The sequence below is a fragment of the Salminus brasiliensis genome, chromosome 11 (assembly GCF_030463535.1).
Source record: "Salminus brasiliensis chromosome 11, fSalBra1.hap2, whole genome shotgun sequence".
Taxonomy (NCBI): Eukaryota; Metazoa; Chordata; class Actinopteri; order Characiformes; family Bryconidae; genus Salminus; species Salminus brasiliensis.
This window is the reverse complement of record NC_132888.1, coordinates 21,760,728-21,776,632: the sequence shown is the minus strand read 5'-3', so window position 1 is coordinate 21,776,632 and position 15,905 is coordinate 21,760,728. Positions and strand designations below refer to the sequence as shown.

The 15,905-nt window shown below is 41.2% G+C and overlaps 3 protein-coding genes across 3 annotated transcripts in view; 1 reads left to right on the top strand and 2 right to left on the bottom strand.

Annotated features, from left to right (window-relative positions):
* The window catches only part of acad8 (acyl-CoA dehydrogenase family, member 8), a 6,184-nt gene extending 616 nt beyond the window's left edge, over nt 1-5,568 (bottom strand). The window contains exons 1-11 of the mRNA XM_072692172.1: nt 5,444-5,568; nt 3,872-3,972; nt 3,612-3,781; nt 3,374-3,483; nt 2,563-2,639; nt 2,345-2,482; nt 1,605-1,740; nt 940-1,037; nt 602-754; nt 254-356; nt 1-36 (exon numbers count right to left, since the gene is read on the bottom strand). The exon at nt 1-36 is cut by the window's left edge and continues 616 nt beyond it. Of these exons, the coding sequence (XP_072548273.1) occupies nt 1-36; nt 254-356; nt 602-754; nt 940-1,037; nt 1,605-1,740; nt 2,345-2,482; nt 2,563-2,639; nt 3,374-3,483; nt 3,612-3,781; nt 3,872-3,972; nt 5,444-5,561 (1,240 nt within the window). The 5' untranslated portion in view covers nt 5,562-5,568. The remainder of the gene's footprint in view (nt 37-253; nt 357-601; nt 755-939; nt 1,038-1,604; nt 1,741-2,344; nt 2,483-2,562; nt 2,640-3,373; nt 3,484-3,611; nt 3,782-3,871; nt 3,973-5,443) is intronic.
* Nucleotides 5,377-8,321, top strand: thyn1 (thymocyte nuclear protein 1). The gene is made up of 7 exons (XM_072692176.1): nt 5,377-6,019; nt 6,113-6,297; nt 6,386-6,454; nt 6,729-6,821; nt 6,897-6,992; nt 7,098-7,248; nt 8,140-8,321. The coding sequence occupies exons 1-7, from the start codon at nt 5,971-5,973 to the stop codon at nt 8,184-8,186; spliced, it is 690 nt and encodes a 229-aa protein (XP_072548277.1). The 5' UTR covers nt 5,377-5,970; the 3' UTR covers nt 8,187-8,321.
* Nucleotides 8,322-8,864: 543 nt separating this feature from the next.
* On the bottom strand, nt 8,865-14,857 carry vps26b (VPS26, retromer complex component B). The gene is made up of 6 exons (XM_072692175.1): nt 14,190-14,857; nt 13,934-14,090; nt 12,312-12,476; nt 11,394-11,569; nt 11,144-11,286; nt 8,865-9,955 (listed from the first exon to the last, which is right to left on the bottom strand). Exons 1-6 carry the CDS (start codon nt 14,410-14,412, stop codon nt 9,821-9,823), a joined length of 999 nt encoding a protein of 332 aa, XP_072548276.1. The 5' UTR covers nt 14,413-14,857; the 3' UTR covers nt 8,865-9,820.
* Between the last annotated feature and the right edge of the window lie 1,048 nt (nt 14,858-15,905).

The following is a 15,905-nucleotide window of genomic DNA, read 5'->3' as shown; positions in this document are numbered from 1 at the left end:
TCCTGGCAATGATCATCCTCATCACTTCATTTGTTCCTTTAAAAAAAAAGTAAAATTATTAAATATATATAACATTAAACAAATATATAATAAATATAGGCTGTTTACATTGCCTAAATCAAAGTACTGCCTGATGATTAGTAGTACAATACAATACACCATCAGTGAATCTCCAGGAAATGTTAAATGGCAAAAGTAAAATTACAGCCCAGCTAAATAGATTTGTGGGTCTCGTCCACTGTTGCAGGTGTACCTTCTAATATCTGATGCACTCGAATATCTCGAACAAACTGCTGGACTGCATAATCCTTCAGGTACCCATATCCCCCATGCATCTGTAGAGCCTGGTTACAAATCTGCAAGCACAGGAAGAAACAACTATTTACAACATGTCAGTGTCAATCTACTCACAGCAGGATGGACAGACAGACAGGATATTTAACACATGTATCCAGAGTAACACAAGATCTGCGTTCAGAATCACTCCTTTCCAGCAACACAGAACTTAAACGATTGCAAACTTAAGCTACTACTGTAAAAAAACAAAAAACAACAACAACAAAAATCAGAACTCTGACCTACTCTGAGCTCTGACACTCACTGTAAAGCACTCGTCAGTGGCAAACAGCTTGGCCATAGAGCAGAGTGAGACAGCGTCGGGCCGATCTTCCTGCAGAGCCACAGCCGCCTGTCGCACCAACAACCGAGACGCTACCAGCCTGGTGGCCATCTCAGCAAGCTTAAACTGCAGAAACTGAGAAGAACACAGATAACAAATCATGCTATTAGCAATAATTCCTTCCTCATTATCATCCTTTAAAAGAACACTTAGTAGAAGTTCAGTGCTCCACTTAACATTACCACACTAAAACTGATGAAAGATGACGAGGTTAATATGCAGTAATAATAATAATAATAATAATAACACAGACTCGTCACCTGGCTGTTTGAAAGAGTTTCCCCAAACTGCTTGCGTACACACAGATGATCCCGGGCCAGCTGAACACTTGCATGTGCAGCCCCAAGAGAGCAGGAAGCTGTGGATTCAGCAGAAGTACCACAAGTACACTTAGATGATGGAGCAAAGAAAGTTATGTCAGAAATAACGTTGGTGTAAAAAAAAAAAAAATACAATATCTGTGGGTTCTTAGTGAATAACGTCCTGATCATTCTAAACAGCACAACATGGAATTTGCATGCATGCTTCAGTAAAGCATTACTGGAAATATGCAGGAGACAGGCGCCAAATGACGAGGGTGGAATTCAATTTTGCATGCTTGTCCAAAATGACAGTAATAAAACTGCCTATGGTCACATTCATATGCATTACTTGATTATCTGATCATATCAATCTATCTTAAATATTTTCATGTATTATTTTTACATACATTATTATATAAGCAAGCATGATGTGAGACTACTAGTCTTACCATGAACTGTACATAACAAATGTATGTCCAAACAGTTTAAGAGTTTTCACCAAGAGGCATTCAGCACAGTGGTTGGAGAGATTTTTCTTTTTGTATCTTAAAGGCTACAATAGCTCTGAGAAACAGACCCCAAACAGTGAGCACACTGCACTCCTTTCTCCTCTGATAACTTACCGATGTTAATCCTGCCCCCATTCAGGCCTTTCATGGCAATGTTGAAACCTTGTCCTTCCACTCCCAGCCGATTAGTCACAGGAACTGCACAGTCTTCAAATATCACTGCTCTCGTCGGCTGGGAGTTCCAGCCCACCTATAGAACACAGGCTGCAGTTATACTGGTGATGGTTATTGGGACGGATTGAATGATTGCCATTAGTGCCCTCTAGCGGTGGAGCTACAGCTACATTCAGACTATTGCATTTTAAGAACAAACCAGTGTATTGGTATTACTGCTGATTAATACAGCACTTTAGTGCAATACTACTGATCATAGTAAGTATTTTTGCATGCAAACAATGTCCTAGTCTTAACAATACTGTATTGGCCTTTTCAATGTAAGTAGTACTATTATATACAAACTATATACAAACTATATACAGGGATGCACTTCAACAATAGACGAATAGAGATGGTCCAAAATAAAACTAAGCTTGTTACATTAATGTACATTAGTATGCTACATTAGTGGATTTTACAGTTAATTCTTTACTTCCGCTTCTATAAATGTTCAGAAATACTAAGTTTTGTTACAACAGTGCCAATAGGCATTGATGTTATTAGAGAACACACACAGTTTATACCATCTGACCAGCACAGCAACTTGGTCCAAGAGCAAGACCAAGAGAACCTATATGTATTTCCACAGAGTAATAACATTAATAACATTCCCTGTATCTAATCATATTAGAGCTCACCTTCTTCTCCTTTTTGCCGAAACTGAGTCCTGGAGTTCCTTTCTCCACCACCACACAGGAAATCCCTTTAGGACCCTTCCCGCCAGTACGACACATCACCACATACACATCTGTGTCGCCTCCTCCGCTGATAAAAGCCTAGGAAATACACACATGCAACTATAAGGGCCTGTCTTTTCCCACCACATTAAGACCTTTATGATGAAGAACTCGTGTACCTTAGAGCCGTTCAGTATGTAATGGTCTCCTTGTAGCTTTGCGCTGGTTAACAGTGACGCTGCATCACTTCCACTACCTTAAAGCAGGAGGAGAAATATTGTTTCAGTGACTGATGACATATTATGAGGCTCTCTCACCATAAAAACTTCAGGCTTCAGGCTATGACATACATTATTTAGCCATAACATTAGCACCTTTAACAGAAGAAGCAATAATCTTAATCTGGCATAGAACCTATTAGGTAGCAAGTGAACAGGGTGTCAGGGTCATGGGCACCCAAAGTTCATTGATGGGATCCATGGAGACCCCCACTCCGAACTGTGACAGGACTTTCTTGATGCCAGATACTACAGGACACCTTCAGAGGTCTTGTGGGGTCCATGCCTCAAATGGTCAAGATCAACAGAAGGAATTTGGAAATAGGCTTTGGATCACAAATATCACTCCCACTCACCACAAAGGTTCTGGGTGGAGATCCATCATTCCAGAGATCACAGTCCAAAGTTGGAGAGATTCACACCCCTTTAGCTAATGCTACTGGGCATGTTTGAACTTAGGCTAATGTTAGGGTGTTTCAGAGCATTTTGTATGTACGTTGTACAAGTTGTGTGTGCACAACTGATTCCCCATGTCAGATAAATTCATTAATTTAAAGGGTGTCTAGATACTGTTGAACAAATAGTGCAGTTCTGGTAGAGACCGAAAGCCGAAATCCAACACAGACAAATCCTACATGAAGGTCATCTACACATCACATAGAGGAATTAGATGTACTGAGAGTGTCGTATAAATCGGCACCATCTTACTTACCAGGCTCTGTCAGACAGTAGGAGGCAAACTTCTCCATGGAGCAGAGTTCAGGACAGAACTTCTCTCTCTGCTCATTACTACCAAACACGTCAATCATCCAGGCACACATACTGCAACGCAAGCGGCAAAGGTCTATTCATCCTAAACAGTGCTAGGAAAGCCAGTGCATTTGCCGTTTAGAGCAGATGCACTGCTGACAGTGGAGAAGAGAAAGCATGCACTGTAAACTCTGACTGACTTGTGAATACTCATGTAGGCAGTGGTGCTGGTGCAGCCCGTGGACAGAGCTTCAAAGATGATGGAGGTGTCAAGCCGAGACAGCCCAGAACCTCCCACCTCTGGGCGCACATAAATCCCCCCGAACCCCAACTGGGCAGCTTTTCTCATGGTCTCCACGGGGAAGATTTCCTTGAATAAAACATACATATATGACTCGACACTGAACTGATCTAGATGGAAAACACCAGGATCAATTAGAGCAGAAAAGCGTCTCCTTACATTCTGGTCCCATTCTGCCATATGTGGAGCCATTTCATTGGCGGCAAAATCAAATGCCACTTTCTGAAATTCTTTCTGTTCATCTGTGAGACCGGCTGAAGCTGTAAAGACACAAAAACAGTCACTTACTTCTGTTTTTTGTAGCTTTTCTTCAATTATTAGTGAAATCCAATTCCCACCCACTATCTAGGACTCCCCAACCACATGACACTAGCAGTGCTGGAAGGGTAACTATCAGGTACATCAGCCACCACAGACTGAGGCTGCTTCCCAATTATGTACTACACACTAATCCAACACTACTACTACTACTACTACTACTACTAATAATAATAATCCTAAAAGTGCAGGTTTGGAAGACTCTTTCTTGGAGAATTTTGGAGAATCTGGTCCCTGCTCTGGCTTAGACGGCTGTGCCACTCAGGAGCCCCACTTCCTCCTCCAATGATAAATGCAGTTGACAGGTGATGCAGATATTAAAAAAAGACATTAAAGGCTTAAAAACATTAATCATTAAAATGTATTAATGTAATGCTTTGTATATGTGTTCTTATAACTACATTCTTAAACACTGCTTTGCGTAGTTTTAGAGAAACTAGAAAAGGGGACGAGATTAGCTGCAGCAGCTAGATTAGATTTACATTACAGAAGGCTAACATGCTAACAAGCTGCTCTACTGACGTTCAGTTAAACCTCAGTGTTTATATATATATATATATATATATATATATATATATATATATATATATATATAAGTAAACAACTGCAGTGTATGTTATACATTTAAAATGCCTCGTTATTCCTGTGACTGGAGCTGGTCTAAGCAGTAAACTCTGTAGGAGCTGGGAGTGCACCGTTAGCTTAATGCTACATTGCTAACACTGTAATTCACACAGATGTTTTGCTGCTATTGGATCATTTTAGAGACTCAGAGTTCCTCTCTGACTTTTTCTGCAGCACTGTGTTTCATATTAAAGCATGTTTAGGTATTTTGTCATCGGTCAGAATCTCCGTTACTGTTCAGTTAAGCCTGACTGTTGATCTTTACACTTGTCCTTGTCCAGGTTTCTGACCACACCGGTTTCGCTGCGCTGTGCTGTGGCCTCTATAAGGCAGGAGGCGCACACACACCCCCAAACAGGAGTGGTGGGAGTCAGCAGGTCCTGACCAATAGTGGAGCTTTTCTCTCTGAGGGCAAGGAGGATTCAGGTGTACAATCCTAAACAGCCTTCAGGAACAGGCTGTACAACACTGCTGCCTTACTACATTACTCTACATATTAAACTTCACTCTACACTGAGAACCAGGGCGTGCTGTGAACAGTAGCTAGGAGCGCTAGCTAGCTGTCGGTGTCAATATCAGCAGTTGTTTGTAAATGTATTTAACAATATTCTCTAATACTGTTTCTCCAGCAGAAGCTCATATGATGATTTAACAGCCACCACCAGAAGAACAGAGCTGCAGTGCACCGACACAGCTGATGATCTGCTAGCTAGCTAACTTTCTGCTGTCTGTGGTCAGACATCTTTATTTACCTCTTTATCTCAGATAACCTCCGAGCTTCTTACTTACGGTCAATGCAGGCTGCGATCCCCCGTCTCTGCACTCTGTTAAATATTAAACCTCTGCTTCTTCTAATGCCGTACGAGCCCAGCTGAGCAAGCCTAGAAAGAGTTGCAGTCGCTGCCATGTTGATTCCCAGACCTAATGTGCTGACATAAGCCGTGCTCATGGGTAATGTAGTTCAGCTCGACGTTATTTGTAGTTCCGCTCAGCGAGAGACGGTTTTGCCTCAATCGCGTCAAACGTGCGCAATATTTATGCGCACACACAAACCCAAACGTGGCGTAAATTTATATAATTATGTTTTTAAACCACGAAAACTGTCTTGAATTTAAAATGAAATTAAAGCACTGTTTACATTAGTAGCTGAATAGAGAATTTATACACATGGCATATTTGTCTGTGTGCTGTTTTAACCACTAGCTATGTTTTACGGAATGTGCGCATGAGCTTTACATGGCGACTTGCTCTGCTTGTGAATGTTTAGCAGGTCTGCTTCTCTAGCTTTTTACTTTTCTTAAGCATCGGTGTGGGAAATGCCTCCCAAGAGGACAACACGAGCTGGAGTGAAATCCAGTAAGGAGAGTAAGTTGGACCAGACCAAGCTGTATGAAGTTCAGAGATTCTGGGCATTACATTAGCTGGGTCACATACTGAAGTTCTGATGATTCTGTGCAGGTAAAGGTCCAGAGGGATCTCCTAAGGATGATGCTGTTCAGAAAGGACCTGGCAAAAGGAAGAGAGCTGCAGACAAGTCTGAGGAGCAGAAGAGTCCAAGTGACACTTCATCAAGCCCCTCATACAGCCACTGGCTGATGAAGTCTGAACCTGAGAGTCGGATTGAGGATGGGGTGGATGTGAAGGTAAACCTGACACCTCTACCCACTTAACTCCATCTCAGGAGTCTCATTCACTCATCTGGTGTCTCTTTAAAACACATGCTTGTTGCAGTTTGGCATCGAGGACCTTAAAGCTCTACCCAACCAAACGAGCTGCTGGGATGGAGTGAGAAATTATCAGGTAAACTTAATGCACTGGCTACATCTAGGTTGCACCATCTTCAGACACCATGTTTAGTTTGCTAGTGGTTCTATTGAGCTATGCACCGACATGGGAATTGTGTGCTGATGCCTGATATCTGATATGAATAATTCATAAATAATAAATAGAGGGCTACAGATGCAGTCGAATGAACCCAAAGAAGATTATACACAGGTGACCTCCTCAGACCATACATCTTTGTATTAAAACCTTTGTATCATCATGCATCCCTACTTCTGCTTATTGTTTTCAGGCCCGAAACTTCATGAGGGATATGAAAGAGGGCCATCAGGCTTTCTTCTACCACAGCAACTGTAAAGAACCTGGCATAGCTGGTTTAATGAAGGTGAGGATGGCTCTTTGGTGGTAGAAATTCTTCATATTCGTTTGAAAGAAGACAGCTGTGTAACTCATGTTCCAGATTGTGAAGGAGGCCTACGTTGACCATACGCAGTTTGACAAGAAAGATGTGCATTACGATCCCTCCAGCAAATCCGAGAACCCAAAGTGGAGTATGGTAGGTCCCAAGCAGTTGGATACAGTCAAAATGTAACGCATCCACGTCTTTTCTACCATTAAAGCTTATGAACGTTCTCTTGACAACTCTTGTTTGTGTGTATAGGTGGACGTGAAGTATGAGAGGATGACCGAACGCTTCATTCCATTGGCAGAGCTGAAGAAATATCACTTGCAGCATAAGAGCAAGGGCGGCCCACTCCGGAACATGGCTCTGTTCACCAGGGCTAGGCTTTCAGTTCAGCCATTAACTACAGGTAAGTCACATACCAAAAGAACTTGTCTATGGTCATTACTTGTGCTGTTAGACATGGTTACCTTTCACCAAACACCAGTGCTGCATGGATGTCATGAGGGCATGTGTCAGTGTTGAGAAATGAGGTACACCACGAAATTTAACACACTATTTTAGTCCAAGAAGCTACAGTTTCATCAGAGAGTAGTTTCACAAGCTCCCATGTCAATGTCGCATTATGATCCCATGCTGTATTTGATGTGTGTACAGCTTTTTTAGTGTGGTATTGGTCTAAACACCTTCACAGTAAAGATTGCAGAGAACCAAGGGTCTCCCATCTGACCCAAAAAATATAATTCCAAAAGTGAATGAAGACTGCTTGTGCTGTTACACGAAAACTACAATACTGCTATTTAAAATCACATTTGGGTACTAAATGTAAAAATAAATCAACTATGTTTATTGTAAACATGCTATGCTATAGATTCTTAAAGGGCCATTATCCTATACTATTTCCTTGAGGCCCACTTATAACATTTATGAGGTTTTATGTTCCATACTTTACGTTTCCAAATGTAAGTTTTTTTAATAACTTTTTATGTTGTAGAATTATACAGGCTGTTTCTGTGCCTTTATGATGGATATCAGATAAACAAGCTCTGTCTTGATTGGCTGTTCTGTATTGCACCTCATTCAAAAAGCACTCAAAGCTGCACTATGAATGGGGGGATGGCTATACTGTGGTTGGTTAGTGCTTGTGACATCAGAAAAAAATCTAATTGAGATTTGGCTATTTTTGCAGCTTAGTTTTCAAACACGCAAGTGAAATTCAGTTTTCCATTTTATGAACACTTTAAGGTTACAGTTTCAAAGTAGTGACTGTGTCTTGTTCTTGTGTTTTTGTTGTTCTCAGAGGAGTTCGACTTTGTCTTGAGTCTGGAAGATGCAGATCCAATCTAACAAAGGGTAAAGACTGTGGGTCAGTTTAGTAAACCTCAGTTCAGATTTTATAAGCTGTCCTACATGTAGTCAGACACTGATGCCCATGTTCATGTTAAACACATGATTATCTAATAAAAAGATTCTTGTATATTAGTTCTTATTGTCTAATATATGCCTGTTCGCTCTGCTTCCATGTGCAACACCACCGGGCAGTTATTTCCAGTCACTCAAAAACAAGCTCTGATCTATATGAATGGGCAGAGACCAAAATACTGGAAACTGCAGGTCAGATTACTGTTACAAAAAGTGTAAATCATGGCTAAAATGTGGCAAAAACCCCATTAATAGTTTATAGCATTTGGCTCAGGAATGCACAAAGGAAATGTTTTTTCACCTTGTTCTGGCTACTGCACTTGCTTCAAGGGGGGCTTTCCCAGCTAGCTCATCAATCCTCCTCCACTCGCAGCATGACGAGCCAGCAGATTGCCCATTTTTGCTGAAGGGTGGGACTTTTTGTACGAGCACCCCCTTTCATATATGGAACAGAGGCTGGTCTCCTCATTTAGTAAAACAAAGTTTCTGATATTACACTTACTACATGTGAAATTGCAGCCAACAACACAGGAAGCTAAAACCTCACAGGATGTCCTGTATTCCTGTTATTCCTGTAAGGTTTTAGGAGGAATCGACCACTCGTTGACCCAAAAGTTAGCCAAGTTTATTTACAATATGGCTCATCAAGCGTCCATTGTGCAAAAGTGCTTTCCAATCACAACAGCGTGAATGATCACTCTACCTGAGCAACGTCAAAATGGCAAGATATAGGAAACGTAGAGCTCAACATCCATCAGAAAACTCACTTTTTGATTATGCAGCATATATAAACACCACTCATACAGCTTGGCTGTCTGGAACACAGTGGGCTTGTTGAGAGCACTTTTAGGTACAAAGTCACATGAGACACATCCCAAAAAAAAAAAAAAGTTCTCAATCAGAAGTACAAATACATTTGGAAACGTGGACAGCCTTTGCTCAGCATGTAATATGATTTGTTCCCTTTCTGAGAAGCGTACAGAGCACTCTGTGCCATCCCTCCTTTCTAAACTGTAAAATAATACTGTGCAGATTGTACTTTTTTATGAATAAAAGAATTGTAAATATACAAACATTTGACACTAATGCAAAACACAAAAACTCCCAGTGTTTACTTCAGGCTCATTTACCAGAACACAAATGCTAGATTTTAAAAATAATTAGTAGTAACTTGATTATAAAGATAGGAATGTTTCAGAATAGACAATTAATGTGAAAGTCATTTTTGTAAATATATAATGTTAATAAAAAAACAAAACAGCAACAAGCCACAGCTTGGGTTTTTGATTTGAAATAGGAAGTTAGTACAGCTTTGATTTTTCTTCAATTCATGATCAAGAAGTGTGATAGAGAAGCTTCAGAATTCAATCAATAACAGCTTTGTAACTGTACAACGTTTTAGGAACTGAGCACCTGCATGTTCTTTGTGGACGATTTCCTTTCCCTAAATCTGCCTTATAGTCTTCACGTTATTTCTGCTTCCTTAGATACATGATGTAAGACAATTTGCATCAGAGACCATATATAGACAAATATACTGTGCCTCTAACCAAGTCTTCTTAATTGCTGCCCTCTTTGGCTTGCGCCAAAGAGGCATTTGCAGTGCTCGACCCTTCGAATCTCTGAGAAGCGATGGCAGCCTGTTGGGACATACTCCTCTTGACAATGTCTCCTTTCCTCCAGAGTGTGATTTCCTTGAGTGGATCAGTGCAGACAAGACATTTAAAAGACTTTGATTAATTGTGTTAAATAAGGCCTGTCTATCTATAAGGATGCACCATATAGACTATATCAACCAAATCAAATTGATGTGTATAGCGCTTTCTACAACTGCTGTTGTCACAAAGCAGCTTTACAGAATCAGTACCAACCAAGTCTCACAAGGGACCCATTTTCTTATGGTTCTTATTATTCTTATTATTGATTAAAAAGTCACTGTACTACCACAAAAGACTGTTCTTCCCAGGAGTAATGATAATGTAATTAAATTATATATATAATCATAATTAGTATTACAATTAAACAGCTTGTGTTTTGTTACAATGTTAAAATTTTTAACATACATTTTCTATGGTTATCCTTCATTATGCTTCATTCAGGAAAATCTGTTCAAATAATTTGAACATGAACGTAAAGGAAAACCGATCTCTATATGTTTCTGAAGAATACAGAGTATGTAAATATGTTTGTCTCAGAGACAAAAACAATTAACCTTAAAACAGGCTTAGGGCATTTTCACACTATTGACATTATTGATTTTTTTGGTAAAGTGTGAAAAAACATTTTCTAGACCAGAGGTGGTCCAGAGAATCGCGCTCTGGTCCTCCTGAAATCAGTGCTGTTTGCTTTAAGTCTACTCCGCTTCTGGCACAGTGTGTGGGGTTGCATGGTTGATTCCTTTCTAATGTGACTGCTTCTACTCATCGCCTGTATGGGTGAATGCCCTGACCTCAGAAAGCGCTTTTGTTCGCTGTTTTGTGATTGTATAGGAAAACAACCAGTAATAATAAACAAACAGTAATAAACGGATAAAGCTAGGTCCTACGTTTTTGCAGAAACCCACACTTAAAATTGGTGTTGGTCCATGCTTCAGATGGAATTCTTCTGTGTGAAAGCAAACCAGCGATAATGGGCCCTTCTCCTGAACGAGCCCAGAATCGATCAGGGGTGCGGACATGAATATTCCTTTATACAATTACGTTTAACTGGATGTCTTTTCCCTTTTCTAATGCCCACATTCTGACTTAGGAAGGGCTTGATAATTAGCTGATGAGTTCCCTCAGGTGTGCAGGGCTGGGGGTGCTCCACAGGAACACATCTGGAAGGTCCATCATTAAGTTACTACTGCAAAGGCCAGTGTTGTATCAAACAGTATACTGTACCTGCTGTTTGAAGTACCGCCTCTCTTCCTCATCTATCAGGACTAGGTTCAGGTAATATCGCACAGAGAACTTCTTATTAACGTCCCTCATGGTGGGGGTCAGTTCATAGCCAGCGAGAAATAATCGGATGGGGATCGATTCACCTAACGGAGATAAACAAGATGTGCCAAACATTAGAAAGTGGACCTGAAAAGTAACATTATGTGCTTGCTTATCATAATTTCATATTATATGAGGCTCCTAGCCTTACCTCTCACTGGTGCACCATCCATGATCTCGTATTTGGCAATGGTGTCATTTTCATGGTACACGCTGGGTCCTGTGCCTGTTGTCTCACGTTTTATTATATCGATCTCCATGTGCTTTATTTTTATCCGCACAAGTAGGAAATAGATCTTTCCTACAATTACGTCCTTCATGTGATATCTAAACAAAGCATGTACATGTTGATTTGTGTACTTAGTGCAGGACCTGGCTTCAGCAGAGGACATTTAAACAGTTAAGCTCACTGGACAGAAGATCAGCAATATTGCTTTTCTAATACTTGTTTATGCATCCCCATGGCTTAATCCTATCAGGTAAACTCAAAGCAAAAAGGGTTATTTGACTCAGAACAATGGGGGAAACCCTTTTTAATGTATATTAAGGACCATCTACAAAAGGGTTCCACCTATTTGAAGAATCCATTAACCAAGCAAAGGACCATTTAAGCATCCAGCTGGTTCTCTAAGGTGGTTCTATAATGTACCGCTGTCTTAACTAAAGCACAGAGTTCATGCATGTCTGCTTCAGCCGTTCACCTGCTGGTCCAAATATGAGAACTCGGATTGAGGTCTGGTCATTTTGCTGGTGAGTCAAAGTGTCCCAGCATGTCTGTTGGCTGGATGTTGACTAGTAACATTCAGATTTGGACCTGTGCTCCCTAAAGTTGTTATTCAAGTTGGTGGAAGAGTGGACCAAAAATGGCAGGAGCTCATAAGACTCATAAAGAGAATTGGTCAAGTGGATGCATTACCAAGTATCAAGAGAAAAAATATCTTGCCCCCGGAGCTTATAAGCTACTTTATGCAGCTTCTAGCAATGCATTTATGATGTTTACATTTTTATAATAAAATAATCTGAATAATAATATAAGGACCTCTGTGCAGTAGCATAACATGAAGCTTACTTGGATTTGTTGTACTCAAACTCAATATGCAGACAATCTTCAATTCCAACCTCCATCTTTATGGAGGAGTTTAACTCTGGATATGTACACAGGGTGTGCACCACAATATCCATTTCTTTGGTGATGTCGTTCAGTCTTCGGCTAATTGTTGCACGAAGGAAGTACCTAAATAGACATTCAGAGATCAATATAGGACACAGTACTACTGTATTAGGATAAAATGTCAGTCCTTACAGGAGAAGATCCAATCTGAGTCATTTCTGGTATGCGAGCAAGGGAAGCAGTCATGGTAATTCAAAAACCTCCAAAATTTACACTTTACAGGAGAGGAAAAACCCTTCTGTGTAAAAGAATGTAAAATCTAACAAGTCAAACGTGAGCAAAGTACACATTACAGGATATTTGCACTTTTTTTTTTTTTTTTTAAACACAGTCCTCCTCATTTCAGAGCACCATAATGTTTGGGATATATGGCTTCACAAGTGTTTATGATTACTCAGGTGTTTCATTGCTTCATTAGTACAGACATAGGATACACAGGCTTGCTTCTAAACTTTCAACCCCCTTTTGGAGTCTGTTGTTGAGGACGAGCTATGCCAATGATGAAGAAGAAAAGACTAAAGAACAAGAATAAAACCATTAGAATTAGAGGAACCCCCACTAATCTTCAGACAAATCCTCAATTGTCTGTCTGACAGATCAGAAACAGCCTTCAAAAGGTGTGTGTCAATTGGTCAGGGACTGCTCTCTGCAGAAGACTTCATGACCAGAAACACCGAGGCTACACTGCATGAATGGCCAGAATACAGTTTCCAAGAAAGTACTTATGGACAAATGTCTGTCAAGATTAACCTGGATCAGAGTGACGACAAGAATAAGGGCGGACTGCCCATGATCCAAAGCATACCACCTCATCTGTAAAACATGGTGGTGGGTGCCATGGCTTGGGCATGTATGACTGTCTGACTCTATGTATGACTATCTTCACTGATGAAATAACTGCTGAGCATGGTAGCACCATGAATTGTGAGGTGAATAGGAACGGTCAGGATCTTATCGGCTCAATTCTGGGGAAAGCTTTCTACCAGATTTTGGGCCCAACCCATCCCAAAAGTTTTGAAAGGAGCACCATCAATCATTCCAGAGATCACAGCTCCACAGCTCAATGCTTCGGGGCTTTATACCCCTCTAGCCTACACCTGCCATTAGGCATGGTGCCAACAGGGTCATGCTTATCTGCTCCAGAGAGTCCTATTCCATTGCCAATACTTCTATATAGGGATTAGACAAGCTGAGCGATGAAGCTGTGCATTTGCACATCGGTGTCAGCAATGGGTGCAAATTAAAGTAGCTGAACAGATTCATTAAAAGGGGTGTCCACACACATTTGGATGGTACTCTGAAATTAGGGGGTCTGTATTAAAAAAGGAAAGAAAAAAAAAAAAAAGTGTTGCAATTTCAAGACCCTTAAACCTAAGTGTGGGGTGTGTCCTTTGATCACGTCTGATCTGATTGGTCTGATCTGAGAAGGCAGATCAGAAAAAAAAAACACGTGATACACACTGCTGTAGCAGAGCATCTACCCCAGTCCTACTGCAGGTGTGAAGTGTAGGGTGCTTCACCTTAGCTTCACGTTCTGGCCGGTGTATGATTCATACGGCTTTTCCACATGGGCGAACTCGAAGTCAAACGACTGGGAGTTGGGAAGTTCGCCAGGTCGAGCCAGATCCTTCACAAGCGAGACGAACTCATGATGGTTCCCCCGGTCGTAGTACAGCTCTGCACACAACAAGCGAGGCAGAAGTCACACACCTCCACACACACCTCCACACACACCACCGCAACCAGCTGGTCAAACTAGTCTAGCCCTCCACTCACCGATCTGACCCACGAACTCGATTTTGATCCCGTAGTGCTCGAGTCTCTTCCCCGGGTTTTTCAGCGTCACGTTAACTTTCCCGCTGACCGTCTCTCCGTCATAAAACAGGAAATATCGGTCCTTCTTGCCGTCCTCGCTCTTGTGTTCCGCCTTCTTTCTCGTCTCTCCGTCGTTCAGCACGATGTCGATGTCCGCGCTCTGGCCAAAGCCGAAGAAGCTCATAGCTGTGGCTGGGTGCGAGCGGTTATCTTCTCAAACACTTGCAGCAGGTTGGATCAGCTGGATCAGATGAGGATCTTGGTGGAACTGGAGTGAAAACTGTATAGCTAGTATAAACGATAGAGTAGATTAGCTAGCTAGCTAAAATATCCACTGTAAAACTTCCCCCAGACACGAACCAAAGCAGAGCGGAGGTTACAGGTAGCTAGATAGACAGCTACTTTATTAGCTATAGCTAACTAAGTTAGTTATCTAGCAGGCTGGCTAACTAACGGCTACTCAAAACACACGTCTGCAAACGTCTATAGGTTCTTCTCATATCAGTGTGGCTCCCTCGGTACCAGAAGACGAGTATGTCTGACAAATACACTCAAAGAAAGACCTGAAGTTCAGTGGAAACGAAACGACAGCTAATGTTATTGCCTCCACTTACTTCCGACTGACAGCGCTGTGAATGACGGCGGGAGGCTTTTCAAAATAAGAGCACAGGTCAGACTGACAGCGCTGTGAATGACGGCGGGAGGCTTTTCAAAATAAGAGCACAGGTCAGACTGACAGCGCTGTGAATGACGGCGGGAGGCTTTTCAAAATAAGAGCACAGGTCAGACTGACAGCGCTGTGAATGACGGCGGGAGGCTTTTCAAAATAAGAGCACAGGTCAGACTGACAGCGCTGTGAATGACGGCGGGAGGCTTTTCAAAATAAGAGCACAGGTCAGACTGACAGCTGCGTATAACGGTGCTGAAACTTTTCATAATACAATTTACATTTCTTTATTGCACAGATGACATAATTACATCATTAAGTAACGATCCAGACATCGGTTCGCACTAGCAGATTATATTTAGACTAGAGGATGCAGAAATCAAATTAAATATAGTGAAGTGCAACATGTGTATAACAGCTGAGTCAAGTGCAAATATAAAATCTGATGTATTGGAGCACTGGAAAAACTCCCTGGTTGGCCACATGGACAAGCAATGCAGGCTATAAATATGTTCATACATAAAATGCAAATATTCCACTGGGGATGTTGCACTGTTGCAAATATGAACAAGTAATATGAATATAAACATGCTAAAGTAAACATCAGTGCAGTGATCTATACGTGCAGCGGTTGTGTTGTGGTGCATGCACACCAGTCAGGGTTAGTGTGTTCAGCAGTGTTCAGTACATGTGTGGCCCTGGGGTAGAAGCTGCTCTTAGGTCTGAAAGAGCTGTGCATGATGGCAGGGAGGCTTTTCAAAATAAAAGCACAGAGACAGACAGCGGTGTATAAGAGCGGATAGGCTTTTTAAAATAAAAGCACAAAAATCATTGGATTTGTTGCACAGATTACAACATAATTAAGTAGCAATCCTGATGATGGTTTTCACAAACATATTATAATTAAACTCAAGGTGCAGTAATCAAATAAAATAATCAGATATAAAATGAGGTATTGCACATTTTCTGAATTCCTGAATAGCCCTATAAACAAGCAATGCAGATTAAAT

Excerpts from the sequence above, each read along its gene's own strand:
- thyn1 (XM_072692176.1), top strand. The coding sequence starts at position 5,971 with ATGCCTCCCAAGAGGACAACACGAGCTGGAGTGAAATCCAGTAAGGAG. Across the intron at positions 6,298-6,385 it reads AGGATGGGGTGGATGTGAAG|TTTGGCATCGAGGACCTTAA; the intron begins GTAAACCTGACA and ends TGCTTGTTGCAG. Across the intron at positions 6,455-6,728 it reads ATGGAGTGAGAAATTATCAG|GCCCGAAACTTCATGAGGGA; the intron begins GTAAACTTAATG and ends TATTGTTTTCAG.
- vps26b (XM_072692175.1), bottom strand. The coding sequence starts at position 14,412 with ATGAGCTTCTTCGGCTTTGGCCAGAGCGCGGACATCGACATCGTGCTG. Across the intron at positions 12,477-13,933 it reads GGCCAGAACGTGAAGCTAAG|GTACTTCCTTCGTGCAACAA; the intron begins GTGAAGCACCCT and ends ATGTCTATTTAG. Across the intron at positions 11,570-12,311 it reads TTTGAGTACAACAAATCCAA|ATATCACATGAAGGACGTAA; the intron begins GTAAGCTTCATG and ends TGCTTTGTTTAG.